The sequence below is a fragment of the Nerophis ophidion genome, linkage group LG04 (genome assembly GCF_033978795.1).
Source record: "Nerophis ophidion isolate RoL-2023_Sa linkage group LG04, RoL_Noph_v1.0, whole genome shotgun sequence".
Taxonomy (NCBI): Eukaryota; Metazoa; Chordata; class Actinopteri; order Syngnathiformes; family Syngnathidae; genus Nerophis; species Nerophis ophidion.
This window is the reverse complement of record NC_084614.1, coordinates 52,620,202-52,644,401: the sequence shown is the minus strand read 5'-3', so window position 1 is coordinate 52,644,401 and position 24,200 is coordinate 52,620,202. Positions and strand designations below refer to the sequence as shown.

The 24,200-nt window shown below is 38.8% G+C and overlaps 2 protein-coding genes across 2 annotated transcripts; one reads left to right on the top strand and one right to left on the bottom strand.

The window, feature by feature from the left end:
• The first annotated feature begins 3,137 nt into the window (after positions 1 to 3,137).
• ptpn2b (protein tyrosine phosphatase non-receptor type 2b) lies at positions 3,138 to 11,616 on the top strand. Its single transcript, XM_061898338.1, has 10 exons — positions 3,138 to 3,408; positions 6,223 to 6,313; positions 6,394 to 6,494; positions 7,661 to 7,759; positions 8,701 to 8,838; positions 8,908 to 9,117; positions 9,822 to 9,980; positions 10,054 to 10,274; positions 10,337 to 10,423; positions 10,559 to 11,616. Exons 1-10 carry the CDS (start codon positions 3,352 to 3,354, stop codon positions 10,581 to 10,583), a joined length of 1,188 nt encoding a protein of 395 aa, XP_061754322.1. The 5' UTR covers positions 3,138 to 3,351; the 3' UTR covers positions 10,584 to 11,616.
• Positions 11,390 to 22,556, bottom strand: psmg2 (proteasome (prosome, macropain) assembly chaperone 2). The gene is made up of 7 exons (XM_061898348.1): positions 22,398 to 22,556; positions 19,642 to 19,810; positions 19,513 to 19,571; positions 19,309 to 19,427; positions 12,335 to 12,514; positions 12,160 to 12,280; positions 11,390 to 12,086 (listed from the first exon to the last, which is right to left on the bottom strand). Exons 1-7 carry the CDS (start codon positions 22,452 to 22,454, stop codon positions 12,006 to 12,008), a joined length of 786 nt encoding a protein of 261 aa, XP_061754332.1. The 5' UTR covers positions 22,455 to 22,556; the 3' UTR covers positions 11,390 to 12,005.
• Positions 22,557 to 24,200: the final 1,644 nt, after the last annotated feature.

The following is a 24,200-nucleotide window of genomic DNA, read 5'->3' as shown; positions in this document are numbered from 1 at the left end:
GCCGCATTAAATAAACTCTGCTTCTTCCTACTCCTTTTGGAACATGTTGAATACATAAACTGGAAATTGCGATGTATCATGTTGTATGTTCGAAATAAAGTCAAACTCAACTCAACTCACCAGGTCTTTTCCCGGGGTCGTATTTTTAATCTGTTTCAATATTCGAACCATTTCATTCAAACACAATTTCATATCTAAAGTGAGAGTTGAGAGCGTAGAAACTTAAGTTCTGTAATTCACTCTGACATTTAAATAAGACATCAAGGTCATCGGACCAAGATGAGTATTCTACTTTTTTTAAGTACTGTTTTTGAGGGTTTTGTGAAACAAACAACAAAATACTTAAAATCCTTTAATTTGTGGGCCCTGAATCTACAATCTATGGATGTATAACAATTTTGAATGAAATTATGGAACTAAATACACTTTCCACTAATTCCGAGTGAATTTTCAAATGTAGCTTTACAGAAATAAACTTAAAACAAAAATATAAAAAAAATTTTTTTTAATTGTAGTTACCGTGATTCCTTGAATTGCCACCGGGGCGCTAATTCATTTAAAACCTCTTCTCACTCCTGCGCTTACCAAAGGCATGCGGTAAAAGTAAGCATGCGCTAATTATTTTAAAACCTCTTCTCACTTCGGCACTTACCAAAGATATGCAGTAAAAATTTGAGTGTGATGTAAGCTTGGACCTTAAATCCTACTGAATAGCTCTTAGTCTTCTTCCCGTTATGTGATTTCAAATTACCGGTATTGAAATCAGCCTCCTCCATTTTGAAAATGATGACAGGGGAAGTATCACTCGTGACGTCACAAGTTCGAACAGGCGGTAATACTAAGCATGCGCTAATTATTTTGGGAAGCGAGTTTGCCTCGGCAGTAATTCAAGGCAGGCGCATACTATATGCCCTGTGGCAATTCAAGGAAATAAGGTATTTATGTTCATTCCTGGGCAAAAAAGCATGTTATGACGTCAGATTTGTTTAGTTTGTTTTAGTTATTATTTATCCTCACATTGTTTATAATCATTGGCACCAGCAGCGAGAACGATTCGGACTGAGAAAGCGACTATTTCCCCATTAATTTGATCGAGGATGAAAGATTCGTCGATGAGGATAGTGAGAATGAAGGACTAGAAAAAAAAATAGGCGAGGGCAGTGGGAGCAATTTAGATGTTATTAGACACATTTACTAGGATAATTCTGGAAAATCCCTTATCTGTTTATTGTGTTATTAGTGTTTTAGTGAGATTATATGGTACCTGAAAGTCGGAGGGGTGTGGCCACGGGTGTGGTGACCGCCAGTGTCTCCGGTGGGAGGAGGAAAGACAGTCCGCAGCTGCAGGAGGATGCAAGCTCCGCTCATGTCTACAGTAAGAGCCGATTTATTGCCACAATTTTCTCACCGAAACCTGCCGGTTGACATGTGGACGGGAACCATGTTCGCTTGACCGCTCTGTTCCATAGTAAAGCTTCACCTTCGGGAATGTAAACAAGGAAACACCGGCTGTGTTTGTGTTGCCAAAGGCAGCTGCAATACACCATTTCCCACCTGCATTTTTCTTCTTTGACTTCTCCATTATTAATTGAACAAATTGCAAAAGATTCAGCAACACAGATGTCCAGAATACTGTGTCATTATGCGATTAAAGCAGACGACTTTTAGCCGTGACCGGTGCTGGAAAAACATGTCTGCTACAACCGGTGACGTCACACGCACGCGTCATCATACGCTTCATCATTCCGCGACGTTTTTAACAGGATACTTTGCGGGAAATTTAAAATTGCAATTTAGTAAACTTAAACGGCCGTATTGGCATGTGTTGCAATGTTAAAGGCCTACTGAAACCCACTACTACCGACCACGCAGTCTGATTATATATCAATGATGAAATCTTAACATTGCAACACATGCCAATACGGCCTAGAATGTAAAGTATATCACTCATGAATACTGGACAGAAGGGAAAGTATGTTAAAGAGTGTATATGTTTAGAGTAGACCCAAAAAACATTTACCGTATTTCCTTGAATTGCCGCAGGGCATATAATATGCGCCTGCCTTGAATTACTGCCGGGTCAAACTCGCTTCCCAAAATAATTAGCGCATGCTTAGTATTACCGCCTGGTCAAACTTGTGACGTCACGAGTGACACTTCCCCTGTCATCATTTTCAAAATGGAGGAGGCTGATTTCAATACCGGTAATTTGAAATCGCATAAAGGGAAGAAGATTAAGAGCTATTCAGTAGGATTTAAAGTCCAAGCTTACATCACACTCAAATTTTTACTGCATACCTATGGTAAGTGCCGGAGTGAGAAGAGGTTTTAAAATAATTAGCGCATGCTTACTTTTACCGCATGCCTTTGGTAAGCGCAGGAGTGAGAAGAGGTTTTAAAATAATTAGAGCATGCTTACTTTTACCGCATGCCTTTGGTAAGCGCAGGAGTGAGAAGAGGTTTTAAATTAATTAGGGCCCCGGCGGCAATTCAAGGAAATACGGTATTTTCTATACTTTACATACTTTATTATCGTCATATGTCAACACATAAACAGTAAGGTAATGCATTTTGGTTTGACCCCTTGTTCACCTGTAATCTGTCTCATACAAATCCGATTATTGAGTGTACTCAGTCTTCTCACAGTATTTTTATCCTAAAAAAATACGGATTTGAGAGAAAGCAAAATGACACAAGGAAAAGCATTGTGTTATTATATATCAACATTTCAGGTTTATTTTTTTCCTAATGTTTTTTAAATTTAATTTTAATTCCAGAATGTGCTGCGGGTTATTCCGAACCGTAACAGGCTGCAAAATGTACCATGAATTGATTAACTTATTCGGGTGTTACCGTAATTAGTGGTCAATTGTACGGAATATGTACTAAACTGTGCAATCTACTAATAAAAATTTCAATCAATCAATGGTTGCCACTGTTTGGTGACGTTGTGTGACGTCACCAATAAACAACGCTAACCATTTACAGCCCGTCATCTTTATTGGTACGACAAACGCGAGCATATTACAGATAATAACACACTTTAATAAATGATTTAAATATTAAGGATTAAAGCTTGTTCACCCAAATGTGGCGCAAAATCAATATCGTTATGCGACATCTTCGTTCATTGAAGATCTTTGGTGCCATTGACAGCGCGTGGACGACCACTTGGCGCACGCGCACATCCTCAGATGTCAACTAACAAAGTAGGCTTTACACACAGGGAAGTCCCAATTCCCCTACAAGTAAGGTTTTTTTTTAACAGCGAAAAGTTATGAGGTAGATAGGAGGTTTAGCGGACAACTACACTAAGAATTTGTTCCCCAAGCTGGCATTGCCTCGGTGAAAATGGAGCAGGAGTTTGAGGACATTGAGTCCGGGGGCCGGTGGCAGAAACTGTACATGGTAAGTCTTGTTAGCTAGCTCTCGTCGTTAGCACGAAGCGAAACGACAATAGTTGCAGATTTATTAACGTAAAGCTGTATATTTTTTTTTAGCTTTTTTTGTTTGTATCACATGCTGTGGATAATTTTTATATAAAAATACATTATGATTCTTAACTTTGTTCATTTGCATATTGTGACGCATGCTGCGTCCTTATATGTCGTGTTCAGTATATCCTAGCGCGAATATGACCTAAAACATGTGACTAAAATTACACAACCAAGTCAACACTTTTAGCAAGTTTGTTTACTTAATGCTGTGTTTATTTAAATGACCAGGGACTCAAGAACTCCTTTGTCCCACACGCCATTAGACTGTACAACTCCTCTCTGGGACGGGGAACGGGGGGTATTAGGATGACAGGGGATGCAAAACATTAACAGTGCAATACGTTTTCATAACATGGTCACTACTGCCTACTTTGTCTTGTTATATTCTTATTTTACTGTTATATTGTTATTCCCATTGTTTTTATTCTTTTTGTAATATTTCTCTATTTTGTTAACTTTTTTTAAATTAATCTCAACTCTGTACACTGCTGCTGGAATTTTAATTTTCCTGAAGGAACTCCTGAAGGAATCAATAAAGTACTATCTATCTATTTAATACTTACTACCACTTAAAAGGCCTATTGAAATGAGATTTTCTTATTTAAACGGGGATAGCAGGTCCATTCTATGTGTCATACTTGATCATTTCGCGATATTGCCATATTTTTGCTGAAAGGGTTTAGTAGAGAACATCCACGATAAAGTTCGCAACTTTTGGTCGCTAATAAAAAACCCTTGCCTGTACCAGAAGTAGCTGACGATAAGCGTGTGACGTCACGGGTTGTGGAGCTCCTCACATTGTTTACAATCATGGCCACCAGCAGCGAGAGCGATTCGGACCGAGTAAGCGATGATTTCCCCATTAATTTGAGCTAGGGTTGGGTATCGTTTGAATTCGAACGATTCCGATTCTTTGTTTCGATTCTGATTCCTGACGATTCTCAATTCCGATTCTTCTTGTACCATGCCAGGATCAATGTGTTTGCCAGGTAGTCCCTGGAAGGTGGTATGTATTTTGGTTTGAGAGTTTTCACCATATCCCTGCAAACATAAACAAACATGTAATGTTGCTGTTACTGTTTAGCCCAGTATCAATTAGCTTAGCTCTAACGTTATTGCTTAACTAACCTAAATGTTGGAGATTCCACCTCTGAAAAGGGATGCAGTCTTTTGACTATGTGTGCAGTGACCTTCCTCTGGCACCGACATCTTCCCCATTGCTGCTACGGTGAACGGAGTACGCTGAGCACATCGCGGAGCCTGGCTAGCAGGTTGTAAATTGTCTATGAAAAAATACGCGGGCTAATTTGTTAGCTGCCTCAACGTTGGCGCAAAACACAATATTTATTGCATATATATTGTTTTACTTACCGGATTTGGACTGCAGTGCAGTCACCGAGGTGCCAGACTGGGCGTCGGAGCCGGAGCCAGAGGAAGAGGCAGAGGAGGACGGTCGGCGCAGCGCGTCAAAGACAGGAGACGCATTTATTTGTACTCCATGAACTCGGAGGTGCTTCATCATGTTCAACGGTCACCCTCCTAAGCACGAAACAGTCCTGTTGCACGTGTTACATTTCGTCAATATTTAATTTTTTTTTTGTAAAATAAAGCCACACCTTCGACCCCCGACGCCCACTTGACTGACTCGCTCGGCTACATAAGCTCGGCTATGCTAACACTTCTAGCAGTGGGCGCTTCTTCGTTGGTATTCAGCGGCTTCTTCTTCCGGTCGGCGGAATTTTTTTTTTCTTCCGGCCGGCGGTCTGGGTATCGAAACTAGGAATCGAAATGAAAACTTTCCGATTCCGGGAGAATCGGAAAGTTAGTCCCGGCTCCAATTGATACTTGATACTCATTACCCGACCCTAATTTGAGCGAGGATGAAAGATTTGTGGATGAGGATAGTGAGTGAAGGACTAGAAAATGTTTTAAAAAATAAAATAAAAGGCAGGGCAGATTCAGATGTTATTACACATTTACTAGGATAATTCTGGAAAATCCCTTATCTTCTTATTGTGTTACTAGTGTTGTAGTGAGATTATACTGTCGTACCTGAAAGTCGAAGGGGTGTGGCCAGCGGTGTAGTGACCGCCAGTGTCTCTGAGGGAAGCTGCCTCTTTTACAGGTGCACAATTAACGACGCAAGCTCCGCTCATGTCTACGGTAAGAGCCGTCTTATTACCACAATTTTCTCACCGAAACCTGCCGGTTGACATGTGGTCGGGAACCACGTTCGCTTGACCGCTCTGTTCAATAGAAAAGCTTCACCTTTGGGAATGTAAACAAGGAAACTCCGGCTGTGTCTGTGTTGCTAAAGGCGGCCGCAATACACCGCTTCCCACCTACAGCTTTCTTCTTTGACGTCGTCTTTATTCATTGAAGAAATTGCAAAAGATTCAGCAACACAGATGTCCGGATTACTGTGTAATAATGCGATGAAAACAGACGACTTATAGCTGGGAACGGTGCTGGAACAAAATGTCCCCTACAATCCGTGACGTCACGCGCACGCGTCATCATACCGCGACGTTTCAGCATGATACTTCGGCGCGAAATTTAAAATTGCAATTTAGTAAACTAAACCGGCCGTATTAGCATGTGTTGCAATGTTAATATTTCATCATTGATGTATAAACTTTCAGACTGCGTGGTCGGTAGTTGTGGGTTTCAGTAGGCCTTTAACCCATTGCTAGTTATCATTTAATGTACTTTGTGTTTTCTTTAGGAAATCAGGAATCAGTCCCAAGAGTGCGCCTACAAGGTGGCAAAGTATCCAGAAAATCGCATACGCAACCGATACAGAGACGTCAGTCCATGTAGGTACTCACTGAAATGCCGCATATAAAATCATGAAACCAACAAGCGTGATTCTCGATGTCTCCTTGTTTCCTTGCAGTTGATCACAGTCGAGTCAAGCTGAAGAACGCCGACAACGACTACATCAACGCCAGCCTGGTTGTCATGGAAGACGCTCAGAGACGTTATGTACTGACTCAGGCAAGGAGTGACCATAATAAAAAGACAGCATGTCAGATTGGGAGAAGCATGAGGACACTACCATGTTAGACACCATTGGTAGACATAAATAAAAATCCCCAAACAGGCCAAAACATAGCCAACATAGCTTAAAGGCCCACTGAAATTAGATTTTCTTATATCAACGGGGATAGCAGATCCATTCTATGTGTCATACTTGATCATTTCGCAATATTGCCATATTTTTGCTGAAAGGATTTAGTAGAGAACATCGACTATAAAGTTTGCAACTTTTGGTCGCTAACAGAAAAGCCTTGCCTTTACCGGAAGTCGCAGAGGATGACGTCACCCGTTGAGGGCTCCTTACATCCTCACATTGTTTTTAATGGGAGCCTCCAACAAAAAGAGCTATTCGGACCGAGAAAACGACAATTTCCCCATTTGAGCGAGGATGAAAGTTTCGTGTTTGAGGATATTGATAGCGACGGACTAGAAAAAAAACAACAACAAAAAAACGCGATTGCATTGGGAAGTCGACGGCACAAGCTCAGCTGATCTCCGGTAAGTGGCGACTTTTTACCACAATTTTCTCACCGAAAACTGCTGGTTGACATTTGGTCGGGATCTATGTTCGCTTGACCGCTCTGATCCATAGTAAAGCTTCACCTCCGGGAATTTTAAACAAGGAATCACCGTGTGTTTGTGTGGCTAAAGGTTAAAGCTGCCGAACTCCATCTTTCTACTTTGACTTCTCCATTATTAATTGAACAAATTGCAAAAGATTCAGCAACACATATGTCCAAAATACTGTGTAATTATGTCGTTAAAGCAGACGACTTTTAGCTGTGTTCGTGCGCAGCGCTAATATTTCCTAACAGTCCGTGACGTCACGCGTACACGTCATCATTCCGCGACATTTTCAACAAGAAACTCCCGGGAAATTTAAAATTGCAATGTAGTAAACTAAAAAGGCTGTATTGGCATGTGTTGCAATGTTAATATTTCATCATTGATATATAAACTATCAGACTGCGTGGTCGGTAGTAGTGGGTTTCAGTAGGCCTTTAAGGAATTATAACCGTTTATCTTATTTGTTGAGCATCAGAGCATAAAACATAGAAGGGTCTGCATAATCCAGCAACATTTGTAGTATACTTCAGTAACAACAGTTTTATTGTTGTCCTCAGGGTCCCCTCAGGAATACATGTGGTCACTTCTGGCTCATGATCTGGGAGCAAAAGACCAAAGCGATCGTCATGCTCAACAGGGTCATCGAGAAAGGCTCGGTAAGCTGGAATTTAATATGTTTAAAAGTGTGTTTAGTCAGCCCTGCTGGGAACCTTGACGTGTATGTGTGTGTATTTTTAATGCTGATGTGCTGTGTTTGTCCGCCACTCCTATGTCTTACAAGTATCTCCAAAAAGCTCTACATGTACTTTTTATTTTTTTTGTATGTAAACAAAAAACATTTGAATAATATGGACAACGCTTAAACCAGGTTGTCCAAAGTGCGACCCAGAGGCCAATTGCAGATCGCAACTAATTATGTAAAAAAATAAAAAAATTACCAAAAAAACAAACATTGGAATAAAAGAGCAAGCACATGTAATGTAATGAGAACATGTTGCACACTAATTATGATAACACAATGCTGCCAGGTAGGCAGTTTTTTTTGTAATTTCTCAAAAAATAAAAATTTGTAGATAGATCTGAAATTGCTCAAGAGGCCTTTTTGATTCCCGACAAAAAATAATAATGAATCAAAAGCAATGCTGTTATGAATTATTTATCTATTTAAGGCTCCAGTTACTTCACATCAAATATTCCATTTTGAAAAATGTTTTGGGTATTGCAAATTTTGTTTTTTTGCCATTAAAAACAGGATTTTCTGTGGAGAAAAAAAGTTATGAAACATAAAAAAAAAAAAAAAATTATGACAACGGTTAGATCCAAATTTTATATGTAGATATTTAGGGGTTGAGAGTAAAAAATAAATTATTATTTTTAACACTTCAATGACCGAGAGTCTTTTGAGTCCCCTTGACCTTTTAACATTCACCAAACTGAGTGGAAACCTAGTGGTTTTGAGAATAAAAATATCAAAATGGCCCCCCGCAGCTTTCATTTTTCAGTGTGCGGCCCGCCGTGAAAAATTTTGGACAACACTGCCTTGAGCAAATAAAGGAGAAAATAGTAATTAATGGCATCTTTTTTCCTTGTGCATCAGGAAAAGTGTGCCCAGTACTGGCCCATGGCCAAAGACCTAGAGATGGCCTTTAAGGACACGCGCTTCTCGGTCACGCTGTTGTCAGAAGAGATCAAGTCTTACTACACCACCAGAGTTCTGGAGCTGCTGAATGTCAACGTAGGTTTAGTTTCACCATGAAGTCTTATATCTATGCTGCTTGTTGCAAAAGTGATGGTTCTGTCACAGACGGGGGAGAAAAGAGAAATCCACCACTTTCATTACACCACGTGGCCCGACTTTGGCGTTCCAGAATCCCCTGCGTCGTTCCTCAACTTTCTATTCAAGGTGCGCGAGTCAGGGGCACTGGGAGTGGACCATGGGCCAGCTGTGGTGCACTGCAGCGCCGGAATTGGACGCTCTGGCACCTTTTCGCTAGTGGACACGTGCCTGGTGTTGGTGAGTTTTTGCCTGTTATACTTTGTCCATAGGCCGGTAAAAAACATATACACACACATATTAAAGTTAAAGTCCCACTGGGTGTGGTGAAAATTTGTCCACTGCATTTGACCCATCCCCATGTTCACCCCCTGGGAGGTGGGGGGAGCAGTGAGCAGCAGCGTGCGCCGCGCTCAGGAATCATTTGGTTATTTAGCCCCCAATTCCAATCCTTGATGCCGAGTTTCAAAACAAGGAGGCAATGGGTCCCATTTTTTGTAGTCTTTGGTATGACTTGGCCGGGGTTTGAACTCACAACCTCCCAGTCTCAGGGCAAACACGCTAACCACAAGGCCACTGAGCTGGTGTTATATATCTATATGTATGTATGTAAACACACATACGTGTATATACATATATATATATATATATGTATATATATATATATATTTATATATATATTTATTCCAAAGACATGCACCTGGGGATAGGTTGATTTGCAACACTAAATTGGCCCTAGTGTGTGAATGTGAGTGTGAATGTTGTCTGTCTATCTTTGTTGGCCCTGCGATGAGGTGGCGACTTGTCCAGGGTGTACCCCGCCTTCCGCCCGATTGTAGCTGAGATAGGCGCCAGCGCCCCCCGCGACCCCGAAAGGGAATAAGCGGTAGAAAATGGATGGATATATATATATAGATGTGTATAAAAAAGTTGTTTCCACGCAGATGGACAAGAGAAAAGAGCCGTCAGTGGACATAAAAAAGATTCTTCTGGACATGAGGAAATACCGCATGGGTCTTATTCAGACTCCTGACCAGCTGCGCTTTTCCTTTATGGCAGTGCTAGAAGGAACCAAGAGCATCATGGGAGACTCCACGGTGCAGGTGTTCACAAAAACACACAAACTGTATTAGCCAGATTGTAATTTGTATTTACATTGTAGATCTTTCCACACAGAATCAATGGCGAGTGTTGTCCCGAGAAGACCAGGCACCCGCAACTGACTCCTCTCCCTCCACCCAGCCTCAACTCCACAGTCCCACAGAGCGATGCAACGGCAGCCAGCAGACGCCGCCGCCCGACGAGCAAGAAGATTACCGGCAGGACGGCAAGAGCCAAACAGAGTCCCCTTGTAGGGATCAGGACAACAGCACAACAGCACAGTGGGTGAACACAAGGTCTTGCAGCATTCATTCACATTGCGACGATAACCTTTTTTTAAATTTATTTTTTCACGTAGAAAACGACGCAGAGACGACGGCTTATATGTAACGGCCGCAGTCAAAACAGGCCAAAAGACAAACGACGGCGAGAGGAAGAGGAAAAGGTGATTAGGATCTCTCAGCGCCTCCTTGTTTGAAAACAAAAATGGGATCGTCATTTTTGTCGAGACCCGTTTATCACAGGCGAGTCGGTCCTCCCATCATCACCATGCTCAATCTGCTGTTCTCTTCTTGAACAGTTTGGGCTGCATTTGCTGCACATGACCCGGCGTATGTATGCAACCCCTCCCCCACACTTTATATACTCAAGCCACCGGTGTCTACTACGTCAAATTTGCGGTGTGTCTGCTGTGTTGGTTTTTTCTGAGTTTACAGGCAACAGTTTGACTTTGTTTTTTTTTTACGCACTCCGGCATGAGTGTGTGGTGTGTAAGAGCAGGGCTGCATACTTATTTATGATAGCTGAAATGCACGTGCGCTCATATCTTTACCTACATTGGATTGCTTTTGCCCCACCCCTGTATTATTTTTTGCATTGGCTATCAAGTCATCTATCTTGTTCACTTGAGGTGGTCTGAAAAGTTTGTTCACATGCTTTAGGCGCTAGGCCACAAGAGGGTGCAATCTCCATGATGGAGAAGCAGGCCTGTGAAAAGGTTTTGATTGAAGGTGTAATTAGCACCCTCTCCACTAGGTAACACAACTGTACTCAATGGAATGCTTTGGGCAAACGGGATATGTTGTGGTCATCTCCAGGTATACACTTCTAGTTGAATGCTTGTTTTATGTAAGATCTGTGAGGCGTCGTTTGGTCTGATCTGGTACTTGTGATTTTTTTGTCTCTTCCAGAGCAAAAACCATCGATTCTTGACTTCGGCTCTCTATGCCAACCAAAGTTACATTCAAGGGCAACGCCGGCAGCAAAACATCGGCAGAAAACACGAGCTGGCCTCACTTCCACAAGCGTTCCTCATCCATCCAAAATTAGGTTTTAGCTCTTCAGCACACTTCCTTATCATCACTCTCCAAACTGTTAACACATACAGACATTACTCAAGCAGACACCAGCGTAGTTTTACTACATTTATACAGACTGAAACAATTGCTATGCATTGCTGTTTTACAAATGAGTATTTTTCCAGGGGTGGAAATGAAAATGTTTCTATTTTTTATAAGAGTACTTGAAGTTTTCCACAGCGATGCGGCAAAAGTCAGTGGCGTGTATATATATTTTTTTTGTTCAACTCAAAAACAAAAGTATTGTTACACAAGAATAAAATTTGATGACAATTTCTTATTTTGGAAAATCTGGTGTTTTTTCTTCTAATAAAACTGGTATTTAGTTAGCCTCTGATTAAACCTGTGCTTGAGCAAAGTTATTTTAATGCTTTATAGTTTTTGAGGAAATATTTTTTACTTTTCCCGCCAGTCTTTTTTCAATAAAAATGTTAGTCAGCGTATTGTTGCTAGAGTCCTGTTACACAGGGGGGAATGCTGGGAACACCGCATGGCACCCGGCCAAACATTTTCAGTTAGTCGGGCTGAATGATGTCCAACAGGGAAATACTCAAAAATTCACACAAGCTTTGCTCTCTTCCCCCGCCCACCAATGGAAACACAAAACAGTCAGTTCCTGCATGTCATCATGTTTCAATGACAAAGCGGCGGGTAATGTCATACGATTTTTCAGAAGAGTGCAGGGGGGATGCCACCCCCAAAGAGGAGACTCCAGGATGTTGGGATCTTCCATTTATTGGCATCTTGCTTCTAAAAGAGGTAGACATCACAAAGTATTTGTAAATGCAGGTGTCACTCATGGGCTTGCAGGTGCGTAGCTTACAGGGCTGTCCAGCAGGTGAAGCCAGTCATTGAGGTGATTGAGGAGCGTGAAGGCATCGGGGATGTTGTCTCCCTCTGAACAGAAGATGAGCAGCACGGCCAGCGGGAACTCCATAGCGCAACTGTACAACCACAACATCAGTCACACAATCTCCGTCAACTTTAAAAATACTTACCTGTCCGTGTAAAGCCCTTTGGTGATACCCCCACCGGGGACAAAAATTTGCGGCTCCGTGTTGGCGTCTGAACGACCTTGATTATCTGGCACCCTTTCCATCTCCTTCCAGCCCAGTTCCTTCAGGGCATCTGCACTCTCTTTCATGAGGCTCGGAGTGATCAAGTACCTCAAAGGAGTTCTAAAACACAACACACACTACTTGTAAACGTCGACCCGTGGGTCAAATCCGGCCCAGGAATAACATCACAGGCCCACAAGTCCTGATCAAAATTTGGCAGCAGATTCTTAAAAAAACAGATTGTCATAATAAACGTCGACCCGTGGGTCAAATCCGGCCCAGGAATAACATCACAGGCCCACAAGTCCTGATCAAAGTTTGGCAGCAGATTCTTAAAAAAACAGATTGTCATAATAAAAACAGTGGTTCTGCTACTGCATAACAATGCTGTTCAAATATCCTCTATCAGCGGTCACCAACCTTTATGAAACCATGTGCTACTTCTTGGGTACTGATTAATGCGAAGGGCTACCAGTTTGACACACACTTAAATAAATTGCCAGAAATAGCCAATTTGCTCAATTTACCTTTAATAAATAAATCTATACATAGATATAAAAAATGGGTATTTCTGTGTGTCAATCCGTCGTACATTTTTTTCTCTTTTACGGGAGGTTTTTTGCAGAGAACAAATGATGAAAAAACACTTAATTGAACGGTTTAAAAGAGGAGAAAACAACAAAAAAAGACAATTTAATTTTGAAACACAGTTTATCTTCAATTTTGACTCTTTAAAAGTAAAAATTCTACTGAAAAAAATGGAGGAAAACTAGCTAATTTGAATCTTTTTGAAAAAAAAAATAATTTATGGCACATTAGTAATTTTTCCACATCATTAGTAATTTTTCCAGATTTTTAGAATTTTGATGACATGTTTTAAATAGGTTAAAATACAATCTGCACTTTGTTAGAATATATAACAAATTGGACCAAGCAATATTTCTAACAGACAAATCATTATTTCTTCTAGATTTTCCAGAACAATTTTTTTTAAAAGACATTCAAAAGACTTTGAAATAAGATTTAAATTTGATTCTACAGATTTTCTAGATTTAACAGAATTTTTTTTTTTGAATTTGAAGCATAATAAGTTTGAAGAAATATTTCACAAATATTCGTCGAAAAAACAAGCTAAAATCAAGCATTGAATTAAAATGTATTTATTATTTTTTACAATAAAAAAATACTTGAACATTGATTTAAATCGTCATGAAAGAAGAGGAAGAAATTTAAAAGGTATATGTGTTTAAAAATCCTAAAATAATTTTTAAGGTTGTATTTTTTCTCTCTAAAATGTCTTTCTGAAAGTTAGAAGAAGCAAAGTAAAAAAATAAATGAATTTATTTAAACAAGTGAAGACCAAGTCTTTAAAATATTTTCTTGGATTTTCAAATTGTATTTGAGTTTTGTCTTTCTTAGAATTAAAAACATCGAGCTAAGCGAGACCAGCTTGCTAGTAAATAAATACAATTTTAAAAAATAGAGGCAGCTCACTGGTAAGTGCTGCTATTTGAGCTATTTTCATCTGGTCCTTAAAGGCTACCTGGTGCCCGCCGCGGGCACCGCGTTGGTGACCCCTGCTCTATATCATTATTTTTAGGACCTACTGAGTAGGCACCTAAAGGGGAGCTTCACTTTCCTTTGAAATCTTCCCTACCGTTCACAATCATGAAAGCCATGACAACAGATGTTTTTAGTTTTTTTAATGCATACTAACTTGTAAATATGTGTTGTTTACAGCGGAGCCAAAAATACTCCATTTGTGACTTGAATATTAACCAAGGAGGAGTGATGTTGTTGTTACAAGCACTAATGCAGACAAACCATTTATAGGGCAGCTGGAGCTAAAAATGTAGCTTACCACCACCAAGTATAAATGTGGAATGAATGAATGATGGTTGTCACTTCTTTGTAGGCACTTTGATTGTCTAGTGCAGGGGTTTTTTGCCACTCTGATGTGGCTCAGCTGCATAATCGCCGACCCCCCCGATTATTTCGGGGGGTTTCCGGATTTTGGTGCCTCTCCCGGACATCACCCGGGGCTAACATTCTCCGATTTTCACTCGGACAACAATATTGAGGGCGTGCAGTGATGGCTTTACTTTTAACGTCCTCTACATGTCATTGTGCCCACCTTTACACCATGCTATCTGCGTTCCAGCCGGACGCATGCATTTCGCTGCTTCTATCATCATACGCACGAGATTGCAAGGTATACTCGGTCAACAGCCAAACAGGTTACACTGAAGGTTGTGATATAAACAACTTTAACACTCTTACTATTATGCGCCACACGGTGAACTCACACTAAACAAGAATGAATAACATTTTGGGAGAACATCTGCACTGTAACACATTATAAACGCAACAATTACCTACAATACCATGCATCCATGACTCTTCCTGGCTATATTATACACCCCGCTAGCACCAAATCCCCCCCTCCGTGCGTCGGTTGAGATGGGCGGGGTGTGGCAACTATGCCTTGCAGTCGTGTACGTGTATCTGCGGAAGTCACATACAACATGTTACTGGACTGTCAAGCTGTTTGTACATTTTGTAGAAGGCGTCCAAGGCAGTTGTGGGTGACCATCAGCAGATATTCGCGAGAATGGCTGCTTTTAGAACTTGTGAACCTCACGGAAAATTTGGGAGGATTGACAAGTGAATTGATTAACGTGGACCCCGACTTACAATGAATTGATTGACGCTGACCCCGACTTAAACAAGTTGAAAAACTTATTGGGGTGTTACCATTTAGTGGTCTATTGTACGGAATATGTACTGAACTGTGCAATCTACTAATAAAAGTATCAATCAATAAAAAAAAAAAGTGTAATGCTGTCAAGCGGAATTCATAAAAAAGTCGCTGGCCGCACTAACATTAAATTTTCTCATCAAAGTGTGGGCCGCGTGTCTAAGACCCCTGGTTTACACATAGCACAAAGCAAAAAAAACAACTCTTTATGCTGTGTTATTTCATTTTAAATTTCAGAAGAGTTTTGTGGGTCCCATTATCTTCTTTATTTTGTGAAACGGGTCAAAATGGCTCTTTGAGTGGTAAAGGTTGCCGACCCCTGGTCTAGTGTATAGAAAAGCGCTATATAAATAAAATCCATTAATATTTTTTATGTGTTTGACTTTCTTTTCTACTGTTACCAAATTGCATTATTCTAGTTTTACTGAGATTCAAAGATAGTCTGTTTTTGTGAAACCATCTGTTAAATGTATTACTTTCCTATGTTATTATTTGTATAAGCTTCTGTGTGTTCTCTCCTGAACAAAACACAGATGTTGTGTCATGTGTTAAGCCGGCACAAGACGCTATAATCGGTGGCTCTCCAGTGTTTGACGGAGAACATTTACTACCCATACTTGTCTTTTTTCCGGATTAATGGGAAAGTGATATAAAGGCTTTCCACAATTCTTGTGGGTGGAGCAACTCTATGCTGCACATCAGGGTATTTTTCACACGTTGAAAAACTAATAAGGAAGCACCGCAAAGACGTACTGTAGCATCAGCTCAAAGTTGGTAGTAGTCATGGTGCCCTGTCGTCATGTAAGTGCCTTTTAACCAATCATTAAGGAGATTGTCTAAAACCGATTTGGCCATACCCTCCTAATACATGACTCTGCCATTGTTGGCCCGCGAGCACCCAAAAACATTTATTTCTCAGCTGTGGTCCCTATAAGAGGCCGCAGTACTCTGTTGTAATACGCTTTACCACAACTTGTGGCAGTAATGACGGTATCAAGCGCAAAAATTATGACTAAAGTGGTAAAGCTGTATTTTCATTTTAACTTTATTGACAGTCAAATATGAATTAATAATTCATATACCTTTTAATCAAAACATGATTGTATGTACATTTATTTTTGGTCAGGTATTTAAGTCCCTTCTTATGCAGTAAGTATACAGTGGGGGAAAAAAGTATTTAGTCAGCCACCGATTGTGCAAGTTCTCCCACTTAAAATGATGACAGAGGTCTGTAATTTTCATTATAGGTACACTTCCAACTGTGAGGGACAGAATGTGAAAAAAAAATCTAGGAATTCACATTGTAGGAATTTTAAAGAATTTATTTGCAAATTATGGTGGAGAATAAGTATTTGGTCAACCATTCAAAGCGCTCACTGATGGAAGGAGGTTTTGGCTTAAAATCTCACGATACATGGCCCCATTCATTCTTTCCTTAAAACGGATCAATCGTCCTGTCCCCTTAGCAGAAAAACAGCCCCAAAGCATGATGTTTCCACCTCCATGCTTCACAGTAGGTTTGGTGTTCTTGGGATGCAACTCAGTATTCTTCTTCCTCCAAACACGACGAGTTTACCAAAATGGATACATGGATGATACAGCAAAGGATTGGAAGAATGTCATGTGGTCAGATGAAACCAAAATGTAACTTTTTGGTATAAACTCAACTCGTCGTGTTTGGAGGAAGAAGAATACTGAGTTGCATCCCAAGAACACCACACCTACTGTGAAGCATGGGGGTGGAAACATCATGCTTTGGAGCTGTTTTTCTGCTAAGGGGACAGGACGATTAATACGTGTTAAGGAAAGAATGAACGGGGGCATGTATCGTGAGATTTTGAGCCAAAACCTCTTCCATCAGTGAGAGCTTTGAATGGTTGACCAAATACTTATTTTCCACCATGATTTACCAATAAATTATTTAAAATTCTTAAAATGTGAATTCCTGTATTTTTTTAACATTCTGTCTCTCACAGTTGAAGTGTACCTATGATGAAAATTACAGACCTGTCATCATTTTAAGTGGGAGAACTTGCACAATTGGTGGCTGACTAAATACTTTTTTGCCCCAATGTATTTAGTTAATACACTTGTTTTTCAAATAAGCTTGACCTAAGTCTAAAGTTTATGTGTTAAATAAATAATCTTTGTGATTGAAACAGTTTCATATCATTTGAATAGATTGTACACTGTAAGTAAGTTGGATATAATTATTGAGCAATCGTTTTTCATGTCGTTCTCGCCAGTTATACATCCGAAGTGGCGGTCAAAGTGTTCCAATTTGTCGGATTATATTACCAGCCACCTTCTATCCTGGTAAGACGCGTGATTGATGATCTAGAATACATACAGAGATTAGCGAAGCGAGAAAGCAGCAGACCACTCGATGATGTAAAACATCGGCACACATGAAGTGATCATGTCACTACTCTAAATACTTTGTCTGTGTTAGCGTTTATAATAACTATCATTAATACTTGGTTAATATTCAAATCACGAAATGTAAATTGAGTATTGTTGGTGTTTTTTTAATAATTATTTATCGGATTTTATGGGAAAAACAGTGGAACTCCCTTTGGCTCCGCTGTAAGCATACTTTTATTTACGTTTGTTATTATAATATTTAGAATGCATTAAAAAAATCCATCCGTCATCATGTCTTTTGTAATGATTGTGAACGATAGGCAAAAATTCTAAAAAAGTGCAGTTTTCCAATAAAAATCTTATTGTGGTTCTGTTAGACAAATGATATTTGACTATCATCTTTAAGAACTACCCATTTAAAAAGAACTGAGTGGTCTTGTCATACAGAAGAAAATATTTTAATGTGCAGCTTTATGCAACTACATCAGGGGTCACCAACCTTTTTGAAACCAAGAGCTACTTCTTGGGTACTGATTAATGCGAAGGGCTACCAGTTTGATACACACTTAAATAAATTGCCAGAAATAATTTGCTCAATTTACCTTTAACTCTATGTTATTGTTAATAATGAATGATATTTATATTTGTGGAAACACTGATCATCTTAATGATTTCTCCCAATAAGTATATATAGAAACAGATAAATGTCAAAAAAAAAAAGGGTATTTCTGTATGTCATTCAGTCGTACATTTTTTTTTCTACAGGTTTTTTGCAGAGAATAAATGATGAAAAAAAACTTAACTGAACAGTTTAAAAGAGGAGAAAAAAATGAAAAATAAATTTTGAGACATAGTTTATCTTCAATTTCGTCTCTTAAAAATTCAAAATTCAACCGAAAAAAGGAGAGAAAAAACTAGCTAATTCGAATCTTTTTGAAAATATTTTATAGAACATCATTAGAATTTTTCCTGATAAACATTATTTTTCGAATTTTGATGACATGTTTTAAATAGGTTAAAATCCAATTTGCACTTTGTTAGAATATATAACAAATTGGACCAAGCTATATTTCTAACAAAGACAAATCATTATTTCTTCTATATTTTCCAGAACAAAAATTTAAAAAGAAATTCAAAAGACTTTGAAATAAGATTTAAATTTGATTCTACAGATTTTTTAGATTCGCCAGAATAATTTTTTTAAATTCTATTCATAAGTTTGAAGAAATATTTCACAAATATTCTTCGTTGAAAAAACAGAAGCTAAAACGAAGAATTACATTAAAATGTATTTATTATTCTTTACAATAAAAAAATAAATTTACTTGAAAATTGATTTAAATTCTCAGGAATTTAAAAGGTAAAAAGGTATATGTGTTTAAAAATCCTAAAATCATTTTTAAGGTTGTATTTTTTCTCTAAAATTGTCTTTCTAAAAGTTATAAGAAGCAAAGTAAAAAAATAAAATAATTTATTTAAACAAGTGAAGACCAAGTCTTTAAAATATTTTCTTGGATTTTCAAATTCTATTTGAGTTTTGTATCTCTTGGAATTAGAAATGACGAGCAAAGCGAGACCAGCTTGCTAGTAAATAAATACAATTGAAAAATTAGAGGCAGCTCACTGGTAAGTGCTGCTATTTGAGCTATTTTTAGAAAAGGCCAGCGGGCGACTCATCTGGTCCTTACGGGCTACCTGGTGCCCGCGGGCACTGCGTTGGTGACCCCTGAAGTACATAGTTGAAGTTAATCTATTCTTTTCTATGCAATAAGCTCTTCCTATTGGGCCATACCCTTGCAGCTGCTGGTCATCCCTCTGGTAGTCATGGCTGCTGGACAGAACGATAGTCTTGGAGAAACCATTAGTTTTGATCCATGACAGTAGCAGCTGACGAAACTTTTTGGATTTTGCCTGGAGACCCCCACCCCCACAAAATCATAATCAGTATGCATGAACAACATATCTTATAGCAGTCAAGCAAGAAATGTGGACACACCTTCACAATCGGGGCCCTAATCTGAAGAACGGCCAGTTTGAGATCGGATGCAGTGTAAACTGTTGGCAAAAAAAAAAATTAGATTGTGACAGTTAATTTGAGCTATGTAGGTACATTTTACACATGTACCTTCTGCAGCTGTGTGCAACTCCTCCGGGTCCTTGCAGGTGGCGAACGGGTTATTCCCCGCCATGGGAATCAGGCAGTCCGTGTGCAGGTAACCCACTCGGCGTAAATTTAAGGTTGAAATGATGAGGTCCACTGCTAGTTGGCCCACATTACCTACAGCCACTGCTGGCTAGAGTCAGAGAAGATGGATACCCCATGCTTAAAATTACTGTATTTATCATTGCCTTTGGTTACAGATAGTAAATAATTAAAATTGGGCCACAATTTTTTTTTTTTTTTTTTTACATTGTGCGACTGTTTGTAAAATGCCCACAGTGACCCAGGTCCCAAAAATGAGTTTATTTGCTACGTTATATAAATTTGCTTTTTTGGGGCATGTTACATTTATATTACTATTCTTCACATGCTAGCATAATTACAATGAATTAATTAACGTGGACCCTGACTTAAACAAGTTGAAAAACTGGGTTACCTGGAACTTGAAATAGGCCACCCGGCCTGAATCCACACTTGGTAGTAGTTTAGTCAGTAGTTTAGTCGTGGATGTAAACTGTATAGTGATGAATCCAATAAACATTTGATTTGATTTGATTTGACATTAAATTTGCGCGCCATTGGTATTGTGCTTACAACAAAATTACTGTATTTATCATTGCCTTTGGTAACAGATCGTAAATAATCAAAATTGGACCAGGATTATTTTTTTTAACATTTTGCGACTCTGTTTGTAAAATGCCCACAATGACCGAGGTCCCAAAAATGACTTTATTTGCTACGTTAAATAAATTAGCTTTTTTGGGGCATGTTACATATATTACTATTCTTCACATGCTGGCATAATTACCATGAACCATGAATTGATTAACGTGGACCCCGACTTAAACAAGTTGAAAAACTTATTCGGGTGTTACCATTTAGTGGTCAATTGTACGGACTATGTACTAAACTGTGCAATCTACTAATAAAAGTTTCAATCAATCAATTCTATTTCAAACTGTTGTAAGCACAACACCAATGGCGCCCAATTTGCAAAATGCACAACCGCATTTTGCAACTTTTATGTCAAATCAAATCAAATGTTATTTGGATTCATCACTATACAGTGTACATCCACGACTAAACTACTGACTAAACTACTACCACAACTTTGTTTACTCTTTATAAAATATAATAATGTAAGGTTACCTGGAATTTGAAATAGGCCACCCGGCCTGAATCCACACTTGGTAGTAGTTTAGTCAGTAGTTAAGTCGTGGATGTAAACTGTATAGTGATGAATCCAATAAACATTTGATTTGATTTGACATTAAAATTGCGCGCCATTGGTATTGTGCTTACAACAGGATGACCGAGGTACCAAAAATAAGTTTATTTGGTACGTTACATAAATTACCTTTTTTGGGGCATGTTACATTTATATTACTATTCTTAACATGCTGGCATAATTACCATGAATTCCATTAACGTGGACCCCGACTTAAACAAGTTGAAAAACTTATTCGGGTGTTACTGTTGTAAGCACAATACCAATGGCTCGCAATTTGCGAATTTTATGTCAAATCAAATCAAATGTTTATTGAATTCATCACTATACAGTGTACATCCACGACAGAACTACTGACTAAACTTTTAGCACAACTTGGTTTACTATTTATAAAATATAATAAAGTAGGGTTACCTGGAACTTGAAATAGGCCACCCGGCCTGAATCCACACTTGGTAGTAGTTTAGTCAGTAGTTTAGTTGTGGATGTACACTGTATAGTGATGAATCCAATAAACATCTGATTTGATTCGACATTAATTTTGCAAAAGGCGCAACCGCATTTTGCAAATTGCGCATCATTGGTATTGTGCTTACAACAGGATTACCGAGGTCCCAAAAATTAGTTTATTTGTTACGTTAAATAAATTAGCTTTTTGGGGGCATGTTACATTTATATTACTATTCTTCACATGTTAACATAATTACCATGAATTGATTAACGTGGACCCCTAATTAAACAAGTTGAAAAACTTTTTCGGGTTGTTGTAAGCACAATACCAATGGCGCGCAATTTCCAAAATGCACAACCGCATTTTGCAAATTTAATGTCAAATAAAATCAATTCAAATAAAATGTTTATCGGATTCATCACTATACAGTGTACATCCACGACAGAACTACTGACTAAACTACTACCACAACTTGGTTTACTGTTTATAAAATATAATAATGTAGGGTTACCTGGGACTTGAAATAGGCCACCCGGCCTGAATCCACACCTGCTAGTAGTTTAGTCAGTAGTTTAGTCGTGGATGTACACTGTATAGCGATGAATCCAATAAACATTTGATTTGATTTGACTTGACATTATCCATCCATTTCCTACCGCTTATTCGATTTGATATTATCTATCCATCCATTTACTACCGCTTATTCCCTTTAGGGATCGCGGGAGTCGCTGGCGCATATCTCAGCTACAATCGGGCGGAAGGTGGTGTACACCCTGGACAAGTCGCCACCTAATCGCAGGGCCAACACAGATAGACAGACAACATTCACACTCACATTCAGATTGGGGATTTGACATTAAATTTGCAAAATGCGGTTGCACAATTTTCGCACCATTGGTATTTTGCTTACAACAACTTACCATTTAGTGGTCAATTGTAAGAAATATGTACTGAACTGGGAAAACTACTGATAAAAGTTTCAATCGACCAACTGTATTTCCTACCAAGCAGACACGAACACAAGGCTAATATTAAACTCACCATTATGAGTGTCACATCTTTAAATACAGGTGCGGAACTTTGTGAAGAGATAAACATGATTTATTGAGTTATAAAACGCTACAATCTCAGAACTTTCTCTTCTGTTTTCATGCAGGCGCTGGGGTCCTATTAAATCCCGGCGTCGACTCATTGTCATTAAAGGCTAGAATGTGCCTGATTAAAAATATATTTATAACAAAGAATAACATGAAATAGCAAATAAATGGTTGGTTTATTCCCTCCACCCTTTTGTAAAACTTTTGACAGAAATTGTGAACATTGATTAGAATCATTCCAGTTCAGGCATCGACTCATCCGGACTGTATACCTGAACGTGCCAGACTAAAGTTTATACAAATAATGAAACAATAAGATCAAATATATTGGGTTCACTTTCGAGGATACCTTTTAAAATGTCAAAAGCTCAACGATTTCAACCAGGCACATATTTGAGCTTCTTCTTCTTCTTCTTTTATTTTTATGGCGGTTGGCAAGCAACCTTCTGGTGTGCATTACCGCCACCTACTGTAATGGAGTGTGGACCGAGGTGGATCCCTACTCTATATTCTTTTACTTAACCCAGTGTTTTTTAAATATGTGTATATTGCTTTATATCCTATGTTTTCTTAATGCAATCCTAATATACCTCCCACTTCTAACCTAATATTTTCTTTTGCTAACTTATTTTCCAGTATTTCTCTTTCTCTATTATATTTCCTACATTGTATTAAGACATGGTCAACATTTTCTATCTGGTGGCAAAAATCACACAGCCCTGTAGTATGTTTGCCTATCAATTTTAGTGAACTATTTAGATATGTATGGCCTAATCTCATTCTAGTAATAATGTCTTCTTCTTTCCTATTTCTACCCCCTCCTCTCATTACACCTACTTTCCTCTGGACTTTGTAAAACTCTCTACCTTTTGTTTCCTTATTCCAATTATCCTGCCACTTTTTATTGTGTTCTATCTTAATTATGCTCTTCACTTCTTCTTTACTGTGCTTAATCTCCATGTTTACTTCTGTTTTAGTGGTTGCTTGTTTTGCGTACCTATCAGCTAACTCATTTCCCTCAACTCCTACATGAGCAGGAACCCAGAGAAATGTTACCACACCTCCCGCTTTATTTATTCTGTAGATTGCCTGAACTATTTCATAAACTATATCTAGTCTTGTTTCTGATGTTATGTTTTTTATGCTCGTCAATGCACTGCTGGAGTCCGAGCACACGACTACTTTCCTAGCTTTGTTTTCCTCTATCCAGTTAACTGCCATATAAATTGCTACCAATTCCCCCGTAAAAACCGATAGTTTATCACTAATTCTTTTATTCAACACTATATTTCTCTGTGGGATAACTGCAGCAGCTCCTACTTTACTATTTAAAGTTTTTGATGCATCTGTGTATATCATAATATTATCAAAAAACATTTCCTCAATCCGTTGTTCTATTTGGTAACTATTTAAATGTCTATTCTTCAGTAACTGCATGTCTACCTTTGGGTTTTCATACATCCACGGTGGTATTGCAGGAATTGGTACTGTAGGGCTCACTTTAATATTGTCAATTTGTGTTTTTTTACATATATCTCCTATTATCCACCCAAAACTATTTATTTTTTTCTTCCCTTTTTCTTGGCAGTTTATTAGCACTTGACGGGTTGGATGTCCTTGCTTGGATCCTTTTAAGTTTGCCCAATACACTGCTGAGAGTTGATCTCTCTTCATGTCCAAAGGTTTTTCATTCATTTCTACTTGTAATGCTGCCACTGGAGTAGATTTAGTAGCTCCACAACATAAT